This window comes from Tachypleus tridentatus, chromosome 9 (assembly GCF_004210375.1).
Source record: "Tachypleus tridentatus isolate NWPU-2018 chromosome 9, ASM421037v1, whole genome shotgun sequence".
NCBI classification, from domain to species: Eukaryota; Metazoa; Arthropoda; class Merostomata; order Xiphosura; family Limulidae; genus Tachypleus; species Tachypleus tridentatus.
This window is the reverse complement of record NC_134833.1, coordinates 92299002-92319406: the sequence shown is the minus strand read 5'-3', so window position 1 is coordinate 92319406 and position 20405 is coordinate 92299002. Positions and strand designations below refer to the sequence as shown.

The 20405-nt window shown below is 31.7% G+C and overlaps 1 protein-coding gene across 3 annotated transcripts in view; it reads left to right on the top strand.

The window, feature by feature from the left end:
• LOC143225755 (carboxy-terminal domain RNA polymerase II polypeptide A small phosphatase 1-like) overlaps nucleotides 1-20405 on the top strand; it is a 54388-nt gene that overhangs the window by 16454 nt on the left and 17529 nt on the right. For 2 of the 3 annotated variants that reach the window (XR_013014058.1, XM_076455705.1), the window contains exons 2-5: nucleotides 8684-8811; nucleotides 10901-11002; nucleotides 15830-15886; nucleotides 16774-16866. Coding sequence is in view for 2 of the 3 variants with exons in the window: in XM_076455705.1 (XP_076311820.1) it covers nucleotides 8684-8811; nucleotides 10901-11002; nucleotides 15830-15886; nucleotides 16774-16866 (380 nt within the window). In the remaining variant the exon portion in view is untranslated. Of the gene's footprint in view, nucleotides 1-944; nucleotides 1117-8683; nucleotides 8812-10900; nucleotides 11003-15829; nucleotides 15887-16773; nucleotides 16867-20405 lie in introns of those variants that run through there. The other variant, XM_076455706.1, reaches the window with a different exon arrangement.

The window sequence follows — 20405 nt, the reverse complement described above, 5'->3', positions numbered from 1 at the left end:
TAAGATTGAAAAGCTTTGGAAATTATTTTATGGTTCTTAAGTCACATTTACTAAGCTAGTTAAATTATGATAATAATAGGTCATTGTTTACTTTGTGCATATTATTATTCTCTGTTTTTAGGTACACTATTTAATTAAGTTTTGTGTACTATTACTGTTAGTATAAAATAAAAAATAGGCCTAAATTTTATTGGTGAGTGACAGCAAAAGAAGCAAGAGTTCAAAGATAATATATACACACACAGCTTTTTTTCTTTTTTTCCAAAAAATAATGGTTTATTTCTAAGGTTAATCTTTGCTTATTTGTCATATTCTTTATTTTTAGGCACATTATACAAATGTATGGGACTTTTCTGCAATATTAATGGATACTTTGCAGAGTTTGAGAGTTTCCTCCTTTAAATATTTCAGTACATTATTGAAGTAATTTCCAAGCAGAACCCATGATTTACAAGTATACAAAAAATATGCAAATTTTTTTAGTATCTTGCCTGCTACATGTATCAATGTAAAATACTTGAAAATGGGAATTATTTTAGCAATTAGTTACACAGGAAGTGAGTGGTGTGATTTAAACAATGAAAATAAATATAATTAAATAAACCATGTTCTATATGTTATAATACCAGTAATCACACTTAGCATACAATAATTTGTTGGCAGGCATAGTTACTTTTAACTTAAAATCCATTTAAGTCATGTTTGTTTTTCTCTTTTTATAGAAATTAATGTTATTTAATTTTGCACATTTCTCCACAAAATAAAATAGAAGAGACTAAATTAGGCACAGTTTTTTAAAGCTTAATGTTGGTTGTAGCATAAGAGTTCTATGATACGTTACAAAGATCACATGTTTCAAAATTAAACAAAAAATGAGAGCAAAAAACCTTGACTGATTGCCAAGGGGTTTGGTATGGAAGGTACTTAACCTTGTGCCACACTACACACTGTGTGTGCACTTATACAGAGTAAAATTGTTTCTTTCTTCAGTCCACAGACTAGAGTTAAAAGACTGTTTTGTGTTAATAAAACTTCAAGAGTGAACCATGAAGAATAGAACTTATAGGGTCATTATAGCTGTGGACCCAAATTTAATACACATTCAAGTCTATCCAGGTGAGTTCTAGTCTTGTGAACTCCACGTATATGTAGCTGCAATTCTTATTTTCCTGACATTATAGTCTTGTGTACTATATGTACATGGAGCTGCAGTTTCTGTGTTACTGACATTCTAGTCTTGTGGATTATATATACATGTAGTTGTGGTTCCTATTGTATTGGCTTTCTAATCTTTTGGATTATGTACTTTTAGCTGTAGAACCTGAATTTTATGCATTTATAAATCTATCAAAGTTAGTTTTTAACCTTACAGGCTAATGTAGTTGTGGACCTGAATCTTTCATGTTAATGTCTACTGGGGGTTAGTTTCTAATCTTGTGGACTTTCAACTTTATTTACTTTTTAACTCTTTCTGAAGTAAGATCTAATCTTTTGGATTGCTCTTTTTGATGACCCTTGGATCATAATTTTTATCAGTTTTGTAGAATACAACCTTTAAGCTTATTAGAATAAATAGTTATGGTTTTTCTGTTACAATTTGCAGTCTTTCCAGAAAGAAAAGAAGGGAAATTTATAATAATTTCCTAATTTTCATGGTGGTTATAAGGTCAAACCAACCAACCTCGTATAGAGTTAGGGTAAAGAAAGTACGATTTAAAATATAAAATTTTTAAGAAAAATTTTTGATATTTATTTAGGAGGTTTTATGGGTTATGTAAATGATATTTGAAAATTTTTATATGAAGAAAAGTATTTTTAATCTTGATGAAACTTTGTAAAATGGATGGCAACTGCCTATTTTGGAGACAAGTGTAGAGGACAACATTTTTGAAGTCTTCTGCCTTTCTTCAAGTCAATGTATGTGTAGGTGATGTTGGACTTATATAGTGTCCTGGTGGATTGTGGAGAACATGTTATGATTGGTTGGATTATCACTGTTTCTGATTGGAGGAGAGATTTCCTATAGATCCAACCAATGGCAGCCATAGTTTACTTACCTCTAATCTGGAATCTCTGTTTAGTGAAGGCTTAATAGTGTTAATATAAAATGATTCTCTGATTTTTCTTGTCTTCTAGAATCTGTCTGTGTTGATGTTTCTAGTTTTCTCCCAGTTTATTCTGTGTCCAGTTGATGTGGCATGCCCTGCAATGGCTGAATCTTGTGTTTTCATGAACATTGTACAGTCTTTATGTTCTTTTATTCTTGTTGCAAGTTTTATTCCCATTTCTCCAATGTATGTATTGTTGCAGGAACACTGAATTTTTCTTTTATTATATCAACTTACAAAAAATAAATTTATTGTAACAAAAAAAGCAGTGTTTGGGATAAAATAAAATCACCATATACAAAATTGTAACAAAATGTAATTTTAGTAAAATCTGATAAGAATTACGTATGATATTCTTTGAAGCAATTTTCAACTCAGAGTTGACTTTTCAGTGCAAACTGCACATGCATATCATGCTTCCTTTTTTACTTTTATCTTTGTGCACACTCAGCATGGTTTGGTAGGTCTTGTTTTCTTTTCCAATGGTAGAATAGATTCTAAGTAATGTAAACTTATTCAAGGGAAGTCTTCAAAACAATACCTTTTTCCCTATATAAAAGCTCACAAATTCAAATTGGAAGTGCTCTCTCTCTTCATGAACATGGTATAGTCATAATGAAGGAAATAATGCACAATTGAGGGTTATATGAGAGTGTTAAGCTTAGTGAATCTTAAGTCAGAGAGACTATAAAAGTGCTTTTGAATCATAGTTAGGAATTATTGCTAGTAAGCATATTTTGAATATCAAAATAAATTTGTTGATGATAAAGAGTTAAATATGAAACAAAATAGGAAAGAGAAGCTGAAATAAATGAAGAGACTGAGAAATAAAAAGAAAATTAGGGTATTATAGTGTGGGAAAGAAAATGGAGGAAATAAAACTCCTTACTCAAGGGAGAGACAGAGATTAATAAGGCTTAGTTTTTACTGTTATTAGGCTACAGAGAACTGGAAAAAGGAAGTGAAAAATTATGAAAGCTGTATGTAGCAGAGGAAAAGATACATCCAGAAGTGCTTAAATGATGTTTTTCACAGTGATAACAAAATTGTCATATAATTCAATTCAGAGACAAAATTTCAGAAGAAACAAGTAAAAGAAAGCTTTCAAACCAATTTAAGAAAACTAAAGTATTTCTTGAGTCATTGGCAACTTATATATATCATAAAGTTCTTAATAAATTAGGCCTAATTAATTAATTTCTTCTCCATTAGAAATTGAGCTTATTTGCATACAAATTGTCCAGTATAAGTACTTGTAAAAGAAAAGCTTGTCATTAAAATTTAGAAGTTAAGAAGAAATGAACAGAAATTCAAAGCATTGAATGTGATGAACTACTTGAGGTTTGGTTGACATTTAATATTTGACACTAGATACATTTTGGTTGAATTTGTTGCATGAAAAAAATCAATAATTAGCTCATGAATTTTAGACTTTCTTTTATGGATTTAATTTTACTTTCTTCAGTTATGTTGAATAATTTACTTTTATTACCAGATTTTGGGATTATTATTGTTCTGGCTTTATAACATGGTACAACTTTAATAATGGTGAACCTGGAGGTTTTGTATTGTAATGGAAAAATTAAAAATATTCTTGTGAAAAGCTATGAAGATGAAAGAGAACTAAATGGTTTTCAAATATATTAAAATGTCTTGCTCTTCAAAAAGTGCTTTTCGTCAAGGGTGTTGTTCCAAAAATTAGCTACCACTCAACATAATTAAAACATAATAAGCAGTGTTATATGTTTTATGTAATACTGGTTTGGGGCACTATGAAATACTTCCATGGCATGTGGTTGCATTTGAAAAAACTTGAATAAAGCTATTATATTTAGTATATAGGCCAGTGAAAGTGTTTTTCCAATGTAGAAAAGTATGTTCTTTAATTATTTTAATATAGAGAAAAAAGCAGTATCCCATTTTCTTCACATGATTTTATCCCTGAGGTTCTGAGAATTTAAATATGCTTGGAATTTTGAAAAATTATTAGCAGAATGAAATGTGGATATACTGTCTGTAAAAGCAGGTAAGCAGTTATTTAACTATCTGTGTCATGGTGACATAAAACTGTTGACCTAGGTTGGTCCAAGAGAAGAACCTGTAACAACTGTCTTTCTTTTGTTCATACAAGATGTTCAAAAGGAAATGATTCAGCTTCATTGTGAAGGTGAGACAGTTAAATTTTGTGTTTCACTATATCTCATAAATACATTAACAAAACTTAAAAGCCATATGGTATCCATGGCACTGTAACAGTAGTCTGAATTTAATGCTTTTATTCAACTTACAGTCATTAAAGGTGGAGACAGATCTGGCTAAGTCAGTAACTTGTGCATCTTCAGATGGATTAGATAAACTATTTACAATTATAAAAGCTTTATTGCCTTCAACTTATGAAGTATTGCAAAGGGGATAAATGTTCATAACATTAGGCTATCTTATGAAATATTAGTGAAAACAGAAGAAACATCCATAACAGAGAGAAGACTACTGGGAGACACTGGTTCTGCATCATTAATTTCCACAGTAACATTTATGAAATGCATTGTGTCTATAATGTAAGAAGGAATTTTGGTAGAGAGATGACATTTATGTGGTGGGTATTATAAGGAGATAACTTTTATGTTAGAAATGATGAGATGTGTATTATTACATTTATGTATATTAGGCTAAAGCGAATATCTCTTTGGGCAAGCCTTTTTTGATACTAATGGCTAGAACATGTTACAGAGTAATGTAGGTGTGAGCTTTCTCTGTTATTGAAAGAAACAAAATCTAAAAAATAGACTTCAGGATTGCATTTAACACTGTTGTAACAAAAATAAAGCAAGCTATATGTCGGTAAACTATCATTTTGATAAAGTAATTAAAATGATTATACCACTGAGATTGTAGTTGATCACAGTACATTGAAACTAAAATCAAGAAGCACATCTGCACTCATTCATGACTACAGGAGAAACAATATAGTATCAAAATTGTATTGACATAGTACTAGCTCATCCACTATTCTTTAAGTAGTAGTTTTAAATGCATTTGCATCTGAAAAGCAATTTTTCTTTATTAAGCTACAGGTGAGTTTACAGGTAATTAAAAGAGTGGTGGAAACATTCAAAGCATGCAAGATTTAAATAGGTGCTCATAAAACTAAAGTACAATTCATCTATTGAATTTACCCAAAGGTGAAAAGTATATCTGCATATTGAGGGGAGTTGCTGAAGTAACATTGATTTTTATTACCATTTTTTATATATCAATTTGGAAAAAGCATAGTATCACTTTGTTAATGTTCACTGTCTTGTTTTTATATTTTTACTGTTCCTTAAATGTCTAAATGTTTGTGAGATAACATCATACAAACATGTCATCTTCATTTTTAACTTGCCAGATTAAAAACATCTAGCCACATTTCATGATTGAAGGTTCACCTCATGTACTTTTGTGCAAATGTAGTTGTGTTTCTTTTTGACAAATTTAAAGCTACATGTTTTATATATGACTTGTATCATACTGAACTGTAGCAGATTAATGAATTTCTTTTCATATTTGTATTGACAAGGGAAAAACTAATGCTTTACATACAGAATGTTTTTTTTAGTTATAATATTTTGTACCTGAATGCACAGAGTTTATGAAATGTAGAAGCAGTGCTGTGTTTTTAAAGTGATTAAAACAGTTCAATGACCTGCTTAGACAACTCGTGTATGGAGTTATGTATGTAGAGCTCTGAACAAAGCTGATGGCTGTGTGTGGTATTTCAATGATTGTGATCTTAAAGCTATTCTACAACATGTGATAATACCACTGAACTCCTCTAGTACAAAAGAACCTTTGAACTGAAGCGACTAACTAGAAGGAGACACCAGACCTAGTGATACTTTCAAAACTTGGGGATCAAGGGCAAGTATTAGAACTCAGTAATATTATCCCAAGTCACCACTCAACACACAAACTCTTGAGAGTTGGGACTCTGAGGGTCAACAGATCCATTTCTCCAATATCTTTCTTTTTGTAGTGCATACTAAGTGTCTACACCCACCCCTCCTTTGTATATATCATGATGTCATCCATACTTTGTTACTCCTAATTTCATTTTTGCATAGTTTAATGAAGTTTAAAATACACACATTAAATATAGATTGTTTACATTAACATGTACAAGTGTAATCAAAAGCAATGTTTCACTCTTTAAATAATAGTTTAATAAGTTTTAAAAAGTAACATCCACACTTTTTCTTTCTTTGAAAAAAAAAGTTTAGTGTAAAGGGTTTCTTAGTAGTTTTCAAATTTGTCTTAAACCATGTTTTAAGCATCACATAATTCTCCAGGTTTAAGCTACACTAGTGAAGTTTGTATAGAGTAAAGTGTATTATTAAAGTCTTCAGAACAGTCTTAGCTGAGTTTTCAAGCATACCAACATAATCTGTCCTCATGGTTTAGTTACAATAATGGTAAAGTTTATATGTATATGTCAGCCTTTTTTGCTGTTGTTTTTGTAATAGATTATAAGTTACAGCTTAACAGTTTCTTATACAAAAAGAATCTTATCAAAATTATTTAAACTTTCACGTTTATGTACTTAACTATAATATTACTCTAATGAGTTACATTTAGCTATGGAAGTCTTGAAAATGTGCCAGTTGTGTATACAGAATATGCAGTAAATCAGTCAAGGGAATGGAAAGTATTTAGGTTAAAAAGTGTAAACTGACTTCACAGTATCTGCTGAATAGGTTTTTCCTGTGGCATACATCCAGCTTAAATATTGAGCTAATTAAATTAGTTGCAAAAAAAGAAACATATTTAGGCTCTTAATTATATAAAACTTTCATACTTGTACACATTCAAGAGATGCATTTAAATAAAGTAGTCCTGTAATGCAAGTGTAATGGACTAATATTTTCATATACTCGTGAATGTGCTAATACCCTAATTCAACATAGTTATACATAGCTAGGGGGGAGATTGATAAAAACGTTACTGTCTTCAGATATTAATTTTTAATAAACACATGACCTTAGTATAATTCAACTAAATTCTTGGTGCAGAAGAAAAAGTCCATAATTTTTTGACTCCCCCACACACACACAGTCACTGTTTAGTATTCATTGGATCAATCTGAGCTTTTCTGTGGTTTAGTTGATTTCCTTCCCTTCTACTATCACAGAATTGATCATCCATACATATACTAGCCTTTTTGTTTACAACAAATCCACACATGAAATTACTTACTGGTCGTCTCTTTCTTCACCTTACAATACGTTTACACCTAGAATTACTTTGGTAATCTTCCTTCACCTTACAATACCTTTACACCTAGAATTACTCTGGTAATCTTCCTTCAATTTATAATACATTTATACATGGAACTACACTCTGGCAATCATCCTTCAATTAATAATACATTTATACATGGAACTACTGTCTGGCAATCATCCTTCAATTTATAATACATTTATAAGTGGAACTACTCTCTGGCAATCATCCTTCAATTTATAATACATTTATACGTGGAACTACTGTCTGGCAATCATCCTTCAATTAATAATACATTTATACATGGAACTACTCTCTGGCAATCATCCTTCAATTTATAATACATTTATACGTGGAACTACTGTCTGGCAATCTTCCTTCAATTTATAATACATTTATACGTGGAACTACTGTCTGGCAATCTTCCTTCAATTTATAATACATTTATACATGGAACTACTCTCTGGCAATCTTCCTTCAATTTATAATACATTTATACATGGAACTACTCTCTGGCAATCTTCCTTCAACTTACACACAGAACTAATCATTGGTAGACCCTTACTTCAATTTATAACATATTCACACATGGAAATTCTTATTGATAGACTACTCTTTTAATTGTCATATGTACTTAGAACTGCTAACTAAACTTGGATAAAACTCATCCTTAAGATTACAGTATACTGATATATGTTAAAGCTGAGCAAGTAATGGAATGTTGTAATTCATGAATAGATTACATTAAACTATCTGAATATTCTTACTTGTGATAGTTAAGAACTCTCCCTCCCCCAAAACACAAAGCAAACTTATAATGTTAAAAATTTAGTATATGTAGTGAGAACAACATAGATAGCCCCTTTTGTAAGAATACCATTAACAACAAACATAATGACAATATTTCAATTACTTGTATAGTTGGAGTAATTAGAAACAGTAATAGTCAGAGACTGATTTCAGTTCATTGAATATTTTCATGACATTCATTAATTTAATCATTATTTCAATTAATTTATTTTATGTAACTTTAATTGAGGTAATCTTTGCTCATAGGTTATTGATTAATCAAATTAATTGCCCAGTTCTAATACACATATAGATATTTACCGATAGACTAGGATTACGTTTTTAGCATTTAATTATTATCATTGCTAAAAATGTGTAAACATTAATAGTGGTAGTTAATTTTAATGAATGTAAATATTGCACTAATGAAATGTGCAATGTATCTGGACATAAAACAGCTCTATTTAATTAATCATGAAAATATGATAGTTGTATGAGTTAAAAGTTTATGCATTTCTCTTTTTCTTCAGTCTATCCTGTTATAAGAAGGCCAAGGAGGAAAGGACTCTTGAGTACACTGCTATGCTGTTTTGGTATAAATGTTGGTCAATCTAATCCACCAATCTTTGCTGAGGAAAATGATAGGTATCTTTCCAAGGTATGTGTTTTTTTTTTTAGTTTGTGTAACTTTTTAACATTCTTCATGTGTAAGGTGTTAATCCTGTATAATATAACAATAAATGTACATAGATAACTACTAATTATTCTTATGTATTTTTAAAACAAACTGTATCATAAGCAACATAATGTTATTTTCTTTCTGTAAAATGAAAAAGTATATTTCTAGGTATGATGTTAACATTCTGTGACTCAGTAACTTTACCATGCCATTATGTAAAATTCATTCTTGAAGTTTTTAAAAATATATTTGGAACATATAAACATATAGGCCAAGTATCTGATTTGTAAGAATGTTTTTTTTTTTATCATAACATATGTGATAGTAGATAAATACATTAATGGTCTTTCTTATGATGGAGAAAAAAGTTGCCTGAAACAGAGTTGTGTCAACCATCGTTACCACAAACTATTCATAAATAAACATACTCATGTGATTGGAACTTGATCAGTTTTTCACAAGTATGAAAGCAGCATATATACGAGGGCTGTTCAAAAAATACGCGGACTGACGTCATAAAACAAAATGTACTTTATTTAGAAGTTACAGGTCTGGGACTCCTTCAAAGTACTCTCCTCCCCAACACACACACTTATCCCAACGGTGTTTCCACTTGTTGAAACAGTTCTGGTACGCTTCTTTTGTAATGTCCTCCAGCTCCTTCGTCGCATTTGCCTTAATCTCGGGAATCGTCTCAAATCTTCTTCCTTTCAAGGATCTTTTGAGTTTGGGGAACAAGAAAAAATCGTAAGGAGCAAGGTCTGGTGAGTAGGGGGGTGGGGAAGAACAGTGATCGAGTGTTTGGCCAAAAACTCACGAGTTCTGAGGGCTGAATTTCGCAGCAACGCAGTGCATCTTCAATTTTTCGGTCAAAATCTCGTAACAAGATCCAACTGATATCCCACACTCTTCAGCAAGCTCCCTGACAGTCAGACGTCGATTTTCCCGCACCATAGTATTGATTTTGTCGGCGTGTGGGTCGTCAGTTGACGTGGAAGGACGTCCAGGACGCTCATCATCTTCAATGGACTGTCGACCATCCTTAAAACGTTCATGTTACTTGAAACATGCCGTACGCTTCATAGCAACATCACCGTAAGCCATGTTAAGCATAGCAAAAGTTTCAGTCGCAGATTTTCAAAGTTTAACACAAAATTTCACAGCAAGTCGTTGCTCCTTCAGGTCATTCATTCTGAAATCCGCCAAACGAAAAAATCGCACTTCACTTAAAACCGCGTAGCTAATACACAAATAAAGATATCTGCAATCTGGAAATGGCATCGTAATCAGCTGATCTGTGCGAACCTAGCGACACCAAGCGGATTCCCCTGGAACCAACTGGAGCTGCGCAATTCAAACAGTCCGCGTATTTTTTGAACAGCTCTCGTATGACAATACTGTTGAAAGTTTTTGTTTTGTGGTAGTTTTTAACAGATTTTTACCTCTATTTATCAGAAAAAGAAAAACTAAAAACTATTATTATTATTATTAAATACCTGATGATTTCTTTTACTGCTGGTATTTACTGTTATGCAGTAACATTATCTTAAGCTGTTTATAATTATCATCTTTAGAATATGGTACCTGATATGAAACATTTATGGAAATTGCTATCATACAGTAATATAATCTATTTAATTTTGTTTAGTGACACTTTTTAACCTACTTCTGCTTAGTATAAGACAACTTATAAGCATTGTAATTTAATGCCTTTCATTATTGTAACCATACTTTATCATTTCGTCATGAGTGGGGTACAAAGACATTTCTAATGCTCTTCTGTTAATAAGAAACAGAAAGTCAACTATTAACAGTAATATGTATACTAAAGTTTCACATCCTGTGTAAATATTGGGGTTTTTGCAGTTTATGTAGGCAGTAGATATTTAAAAAAAATATTTTAAGAAATTTCTCTTGTGCCATAATATAAATTATTTTATCTTGCTGTGTACAGGTAACTCAATTGGATTGAAATATTATTCAAATATTTCTAAAACTAAAACTGTATTATACGTGTAAATAACCAAATTATACAATGAAATATTTTTTTTAACTCTCAAATTTTCAGATACCTGAAAGTTATTTACTTCCTCCAGCTAGATGTCAGGACATCCACAAAATGTGCATGGTCATAGATTTGGATGAAACCCTGGTCCACAGCTCATTCAAGGTATAATTAAATAAATTCACAGCTGGTATAAACTAACTACTTGCTAAATGTTGTCTCATGCAACTAATTGTTATTGCAATATTAACATCCTAGTTTATTTTTGTGTTAGTGCTTTAATTTAACTGTTCTTTTTCATGCTAATATTGTAGCTAGTTATTGTGTGTTAGTAATGGTTAATGCAGTCACTTTGTGCATGGAGTTTTATTAAGAAAATACAACAGTCATTACATTTATAAAAGAAAAGGATCCAGAATACTTACTGAATATCTTCAAAGGCACAGAAGCTGTTTACAAGAGTCGCTGTGTTTTACTGAGAATTTTTTTCCTGTAACTGCTCATTTAAAGAGTCATGCTGGTCTGTTTTTTTTGTATCTTGGTGCAAAGGAATTCTAGCCATTATTTTCAATTCTGTGTAATTTATACTCATAAAGAGATAGCCAACAAATATTGAAATATGGGTGGATAACACCTATTGACATTGGTTTCCTCTCCCCATCTGTTTTTTCATTTTAACTATGGATGATGCCATAATTGCTTGTGATTGGTCAGAAGTAGGTTTCTTATTTATATAAAGTGTGTTTCACACCATGTAAACTACTTACAATATGGTGAATTACAGTATTAATTAAAACAACTTTTGGCACCCTGTTGAAATGGAACAGTTAAACCCCTTTTGTTGCTACATGTAGGTGAAAATGTAGAACTGACATTAACTTTTGTAAATAACAAGACAAAGATAATCAAACTTTAAAACAAATAATAGGCTTTGGCATATAAATCTGTATTAGTAATATTTAAAAATAGAAATTGTCCCTTCCTCTCTTCTGGTTACTTCTCTCCCTGTGTCATGAATGCTTCCAAAAATTTTCATTTTCTACTTTATGAAACCCTTGGAGGTACTATACCCAAAATTAGTGAAATATACTCAAACAAACAAAACCTCTTCAATGGCTCTCAACTTTTATAATGTAGATTCTTATATTTAAGTATTATCCCCATTTGATTGCATTGCCTCAACCATAAGGTAGTGCTTGTGATTTTTACTTTGCACTCTTCTTTAGAACACTGTATAGATGTCAATTACACTAAGTGTTTAGAAGTGACCATGTAATGTAATACAGTTTTATATGTAGTAAGTGTTAGATATATATATTCAGAGAAGCCAACCATTACGATTTGAGCGTAATCATTATGATTTTTTGGTATACATTACGACTATACTCTCATACAGACAAATATTACAAATATTACGATTTGTTGCAACTTCCAAGTTATTATATATTATATAGGCTTATACAATAAAGTGATAAATTGTTCCCCCAGGGCTTGAAAGGGGTGAAAAGAAAATTTCTAGTGATATACAAACAAATTTTGATAATAAATAAAAGACATAGTCCAAATGGCTACTTGAGATAATCATGTTTGTGCTTGAAATAATAAAAAATATTTGTATCTCCTCGTCTACCAATAGTTTGAGTGCGGTGCTTCTCCATACCCAGTACATGGGGGAATCCATAGTTACATCATCAGTGCTTGTTAGCCAATCAGCACTTGCATAGATGGGTATTTCTCATTTTATAAGCAGCATAGAAACACCAATGCAATCATTCACAAGTTGGAAAAAAAGATATTGTCTTGTTTCTGGCAAATCTAAAAGGACTAAAACTATGAATCAAAAATTTAGGAAAGAGTACAGTGCAAAATATCCAGTCATTGCATCAAAAGTCAGTGACAGTCATGCGTTTTGTTCAGTTTGTCACATTGATTTATTTTCTGTGGCACATGGCGGGATAAATGTTTGTTCCAGACATACAAAATCGGTATCTCACCAACAAAAGGCTAAGATGAAGACAAAAACGATGCAGATAACGACATTTATGAGTAAGAATTCAGAATATGAAATCATAAATGCAGAAGTGATGTTCACGCAATTCGTCATTGCTCATAATTTACTCCTAGCTGTAGCTGATCAAGAAATTTTTTAAAATTTATTTATTAAATACACAAAACACAGTCATAAATGAGCAATCTATAGCAGTAATAAATAATAATAGTTATAATAGACATTGGTCAGGCCTAGTAGCTGCAAATGATAATGGGGTCTGTCGAAAATCATTACGCTCAGTCATTTGAATTAGTTGGCATCTCTGTATATTGTGTTTTAAAAGTTTGTAACTTATAGGCCTATAGGAAACCAAACTTGGTTAAGCATTGCAGAATTAATTTGGTTAGTCTTACTGTTTTTTATTGACTTACAGTTCGATTCAGCTACACATACCTGTTGTATCTGATAGACATTCTGGTCATTGTATTTAAGTAACTAGCTGTTATGTGTCAGTAATGGTTAACATTGTCATTCTATAGTAACCTTAGCAATTAAGTGGTGTTAGTTGTAATGTTTTCAATAACAATCTAAAGCTGTAGTCATTTTGTGGAGATAGCAGGTGTTAGCCATAGTTAACTTGATAATAAACAGTAAGCTTTGTTAATATGTGATTCTGTGAACTGAGCCATAAAACCAAACTGTGGGTTATTACAAAGATAGATGAATAAGGCCCTACTGTAAAGGTGAATAAATAAATAAATATATATATATTTTTTTTTTCCTGTAAAACTAAAATGATCTAGCTGTAACTAAATATTCTGCACCCCTGGCAAAATTCCTTCTTCTTTTGGTTTTAAAAGAAATTCTTCTGCAGTTTAAATGGTATAGATATACCTACATGTATATTAAATTTACCCTCAATTAGAGTATTTTAGGTAACCATGTAACGTCTTAGGTAAATTTTGAATTGACAATAATTCAAGATTCTATTTTTGTTGTATGTAAAGTAACTGACAAACTGGTGTCAGAAATGTAACATTCACAGTTTGTTTCTCAAGAAGAAAGAACCACCTTTCAAAAGCACCCAGATTATAGGGTTTATATTCATTTTATGTAACTGTGACTGATCATGTGATTTATGAATTGTATAATTAAAAAGTTTAAGTTCAGTGTTTCAAGGGTTATCTGTACACAACTCCAAACTGATTTGTAATTTATTCTGACAGTACCTTTAGATGCGTATTCCTAATTAACGAGAGTTTAGTGTTTGTATTTTTAGAGTAAATCTTACAAATGTGCTGCTGAAGATGAGTTCATAGTTTTGATTGTTTTAGTACTGTTTTACTTATATCTTACAAATGTGTGTGTACTAATAATAAATCAGTAGTGTAAAAATTCAAGTTGTTTATCTTGTGAGAGCTTAGAAAGAACAGAGACAAAGTATTATTTTCTTTTCCAGACCTATTAAATGGTTATTGTGTAAATAGTTTTGAAGTAACAGTTGTTACTTCTGTTTAGTTTTGTAAAGATACTAGTGTTGAATGTTTGGTAAAGAAATTTATTTAAGTTCTTAAATCAGGTTTGGAAATTGAACTTTCACATCGTCATAGTATTCTTTATGATTATTTAAGTCTATTTAATAATTGGTTTACCTTTTTTTTGATATACTAATTACTAACTAGTTTTAACCAATGTTTTAGCTGCTAATCTGCTGTCATACTCAGGAAAGTCTCAAGTAGGACTGTGTTTGTGGTTAGTGTGTGAGACTGTGAATCTAGTGTTACATGGTTCATGTCCTGTTGTTAAAGAGTGCTTTATGCTCTTTGATCTGTGTGTATAAGATTGACAGATCTAATCCCACTGTTCAATTAAAGTAACCCAAAATTGGCAGTGGGTGTTGCTGACTAACTGGATTCTGGCATTTTAAAGTCAGGAAAATTTGTGCAGATTGTCATCATGTAGCTTTGCACAAATTTTCAAAACAAAGAAGTCAAAAATGTTGAACTACCTGCCATGTTTGTGTAATTTCAGAGAACATTGATTTAAAAATCCTGGCTCAAAGATATGTTGAACAACATATATGTAGTTTGTGGAAACGTTTTGTAAAAGACAAAAAATAAGATAAACATTTGTTAGTTATTAATAATATTCACAGTAATAAAGAGAAGTATGTCTGGAAAAAAAATCTTACTTTGTTGGTGCATTTATGAGTTGAATACCATATTTTCTCAAAAGAGACTGCTGTATTTGATACTGTAAAATAGACAAAGTTTTAACATTTTAGTTGGAATTTTTCTTCAGTACAGAAGTCATTGAGCAGGAAAACTGCCTAAAATAAACTGAATCTTATTTAACTATTATTATGAGCAAATTGAAAAAGTGATTAACAGAAGCAACAATTTATGCATTAATTTAAAAACACTCTTTTCAAGCTATTTTTCACATTATACAGTAAATATTTTGTTATTCAGTTCGAGTTTAGGTGACTCCAGACTTTAATGTTTAAATAGAATATGCTCATAAAGAAATCTAATAAATTAACAGATAAAATGACAGCCAAATTTTCTTGGATATTTTGAAGACTATATGTTAATTGAAAAAAATGGATTGAATGGAAATGTAGCTCTTTGGTTGAATAAGTTAAAGGTGGAGTGATCTGTTTTTTTCTATGCTAGTATCAGTCATACAGTTTTGACAGTAACAATCAGTGTTATGCATGTTGGTATAGACAAGTAAAATAGCGTATAAAACAACAACAAAGTGAAAAATGGTACGAGAAACCAGGCTCATTCAGCTGTGGGAATAGATCATGTATGAAATTTAAACTTTAAGAGTCTTATGTGTTGTATGAAATTAAAAAACTGGAATTAGGAGTATATGGGGATAGTTTGCACAGAATATTACCCATTTAAATTACTATTCATTCTCTGCTTTTTTTTAGCATTTTTGAGCAACAGTTACAAGTTGGTTTTTTTCACTTTATTTTGATTTGAAATTTTCAGCCAATCAGCAATGCAGATTTTGTAGTTCCTGTTGAAATTGAAGGCATTGTACATCAGGTATGTGATTACGATTTTAATTTTAAAAATATACGTGTAGGTTATCAGACTTTTTTAGTCAGGATTTTGAAGTTGTTTTTAACTGTGTACAAGTTAATAGTTCTAGATGTGTGTACAAGTATGTGGATGTATATAACTAGTTATATGTAGTGGTATATATATATGTGTGTGTGTGTGTGTGTGTGTGTGTGTGTGTGTCTGTGATTAATTTATAGCTGAAAATTGTAACAATGAAAAAAGAAAGATACATACAGTGTTTTGATAGAATAAAACTAAAAGGAAACATTCTGTGGGACTTCTTAATTATCTTGTAGAGGACTAATTTACCAATTTGAGTTCTAATTATTGTTGTGCTTGAGAAACTTGGCATATAGCTAATTCTTAAAAATAGATGTTAAGAGTTTTGACTTTTTATTAAAAATAAATTTGGTTTTGTGAGATCTCAAAATGTTAAGTTTTTTTTTAATACTAAAGGAATTAAATTTGAAATATAGGAACAAACTAATAGTTAATTTTATGGAGTACATAAATATTGAATTAAAAAAAACCCAACAAATTTAGCCTAATTTAATTTTCATTTGTAATGTTAATAATATTTGAATATGACATTTATCAACCAAATCACTGTTTTTTACAAAATCATTATGGCATGGAAAAAATTTTTGGAGCACTTAACATTCCTACATGTCGAAAGATGAACATTTTCTGTAATACTGTGTGTGTGTAAGAAAAAGAATTAAGAAATCGGTATATTACTTAAACAAATGTATAATGCTAGTTATGTTAAGAGTATAATTAGTCGCATGCCTACAAGTGAGAAAGAATGATATCATAGTATACCTTTCATATTTATGCATGTAGAATTTCATGCAATTTTCCACTTACAGGTTTATGTGCGAAAGAGACCTTATGTGGATGAATTTTTAAAGAGGATGGGGGAACTTTATGAATGTGTTCTGTTTACAGCCAGTCTTGCAAAAGTGAGTACTTCTGTGATCAAAATAACAGCCAAGTTTCATTATATTTCAGATCTAAACAATTTTCATGGGTTCAACTTTAGCTACTGTAAAATTCTTGAATTCTGTGTTGTATAATATTTTGCAGTTAATGTATTCAAGGAAACATTTTGAATGGTAACCCTACAAGCTTATCATGGTCTTTTCTTTTTGAATAATCTCTCAAACTGCTTATGACTTTTCTTAATAACCCTTGCAGCTGAGCATAAACTTAGTAATCCCTCTGCTTGATTACAGCCTTTCTTAATAGCCCTATAACCCACTAATGACTCTTTTAACCCTCTGGGTAATGGTAGGTATTATCAATGTATGCCAATAAACTTCATATTAGAATATAGTTAATTAATTATTTATATCATATGAGTTTCAAAAAGAAATAATGTCAGTCTTTACTCTTCTATATCATGACACTTTTTTTTTTTTTCAAATTTTAGACAATTTTTCTTCTCACTTCGATCTTCTCAATGGAAATTACCAACTTATAGATATTGCTGAGGTATAATCTAACTTTATATCCTCCACTCATCTTGTTTTATTTAAATGTAAACTTTAAAATCCACTCCACATGCCATTCCACCTACTACACACTGGCTTTAAAAAATAAGTTTTCTATCTGATTTTGCTATTACATTATTTATAACTTGGAGAAAAAGATTTTAACTTATAAATGGTGCTACCTCCTTGCACTCAAACCTATCTCAACTTTGATTTGCTCCTTAATCATTGCAAGAAATGTTTCAATAGTGTACTGGTCTTTTTATATTAATTTTTTGTGCCATTGTAGCAACTTGTGTTGATCATGTGACTGTGCTTCACCAATCACACTGCACCATCTGTACCATTTCAACACAATCCTTACTTTCCTGATTGACATTTTAATATAGAGATGTGTGTTTTGATTTGTTCTCCACATGTGTAGAAGATTCTGATTATTCTTGGTCACAACTTCATATCAGTTTCAACTTCAAGTTTGTATACTTGTGTTTGATTTCTATTGCTTCTACTCATTTTTTTTAGAAACCTTTCAGATGAATTTGAGACTTAATATGGTAGATGTTGAAGTTTCTGTCATGACTAAAATTCTAGTCTCCTGGTATCAAAGTCAGTGATGACTGCTGGGAAAGCACAGGGTTTAGTTTGCAGGGAATTTGTGTCCTATGCTTAGCTTATGATTTTTATAAAGAGGATTATAATTACTGTATGGAAATTATCTTTTTGTGCAACACTTTCTATTTGTTACCATGCCTCCATGTAATCTGCTGGGTTAGGTATTGTTCTTGGTAAATGTTTCAGTGCATATTTCACCCACATTTGGTGACTTTATGTGAGCTTGTGTGGATGAACCTAATTTCCATACTCAATAATTTAGATCATTCATGTCTTCTCTGCTCTGTGTTTGGTAAGTTAGATTTTTATATATCTTGTATCATTTAGGTTAATTTAGTTTAAACTTGAAGTTGCATATGATTATTCCTTTGTTTTTTTGCATTTTACTTCTTTTCACTGTTAATTTAAATTTTTTTCTTCTAAGTTCCTTTTCTTTACTATTAGTCACATGTAATTGGAGATTAAATTGAACTTTGTTATTATTTTGATGTTATTTAGGGTCAGTTTTATTTCTGTATTCTTTGTCATATAGATTCTTACAGTTCCTCTAGTGGTTTTGTATTTTGGCTGTTACATATTGTTTTTGGTTTTATGGTTGAAATTACTAGTTTTGCAGGTTTGTTATTTTTATGTACTTTGTAGACCGTACTCATTTCTTTGTTTTGTTAGTTTGTGAGTAATGAGTACTTTCTCTTGGTATGTTTAATTTATGTGTCTTTGGCTACGCACCATAAAGTTTGGTGGGTTCTGTGGGTTTTGTCTAAATTTCTTCCTTCCATTTTTTGTCCCCTCTCTCTACGTCCCAGGTCTCCTTTATTTGGGGATTCTCTTCACTTCTCATCTCAGTCAAACCCAGCCTTCTCTCTATGCACAAGAATTTCTCTCTTTGTTGGGGGGATCTTGAGCTTCCTAGGAAGCTTTCATTTCCTTATGTCAGGTGCATATGCATTTCCTTCACTGGAAGCTTCTCACCCAGTGGAACTTCCCCAAACATTACTTGGACCATCCTATTTCCCTTCCACCCATGATCAGGGCTGATCTTTCTTGGTGGCTTGTCAGGGACTTATTCACAGTGGAGGTGCCCATTCCTAAGCCTCATACCAAATCTTGTCAATTTATAAATCCTTTCTAGCTTACTATGTGAGCTTTGGAGGCTCTCTTTGATTCCAGAGATTAAGGGTTAGTAGTTTGTCAAGGAGGTAATCTCCTATACCACATTGCGGAATGTTTTGCAATTTGTCAACCTGTATATCATTTCCTCCCATTCATTTAAGGGGGCATGGTTCATTCTGACAATTCCACTGTTGTCAGCTATATTACCAAAGCAAGGAGAAATCAAGTCCAGATCTCTGTGTTTTCACACTCTGAATCTCCTGTACTAGACCACCAATCACAGCATGATTGTACTGATGTGTTATGATCCTGGAGTTATGAATCTTGTGGCTGATTGCTTCTCATGTCTCGAACAGGTTCTCACTTTATCCTCCAGTTTTTTCGTGGGCACGTTCTCAACTGGAAACTACAAATTTATGTGTTTTCTACTCACTGGAATGTCAAACTTTCTTCCTCTTTGGTCTCCGGTTTCTAATCTATTAACTTTGGGAGTGATTACTTTAGTCCAGATTGAAGGGATCTTCACCTATATGCCTACCCTCTGATCATACTCTTTGTCTGGAATTTTTCCCTTATCCAGGTCACTCCATTTTATTTTCTGCTGGTTGCTCTGTATTGGCTGGCTCAGATGTGGTTCCCTCTGTGCTGGCCTTTACTGAAGCTACAACCTCTGCTCTTAACCCAATCCTGATTGCTTCTCCGACAACTATGATTAGACATTATTCATCCGAGTTTCACAACACTCCAGCTTCATGTGTGACATTTGTCTGGTCCCATGCCTCAACTCTGAGCCTAACTCCTTGTGTAGCAACTTTCCTTGTCTGTGTACCAGAAGCTTTGGTTTTACTTCAGACTTTGGTCTATTGGCCATGGCTTCTGACCATATCATCCTTCTGTTCTTCATCAGTCCCAGTTCTTCATCAGGTTGTTTATTCAGGGTTTGTCTGTTTCAACTGTTGACCACTCTGTCAAACATCTTCCTTTCTCCCACTTTCAGAATGCCTTCTCTTCTCTTCTCAAGTTATTACAGTCCTTTTTCAATCCTTTCATATGGTCCACTCTCCACATTCCTTTGTTCTGCCAGTGTAGGATCTCTTTGTTGTCCTTCATGCCTTGTCTAGTTCTGCCATTGCAATGTGCTTCTTGTACCAATTTTTTCTTAAGGCCCATTTTCTTCCTCTCCTGGCACATGGTCATTGTTGTTCTGATATTTATGTTATTAATGTTTCCTGCATCCTTTACCATTCCTCATATGTTATCTGGATTGGGCCTTCCTTTGCAGG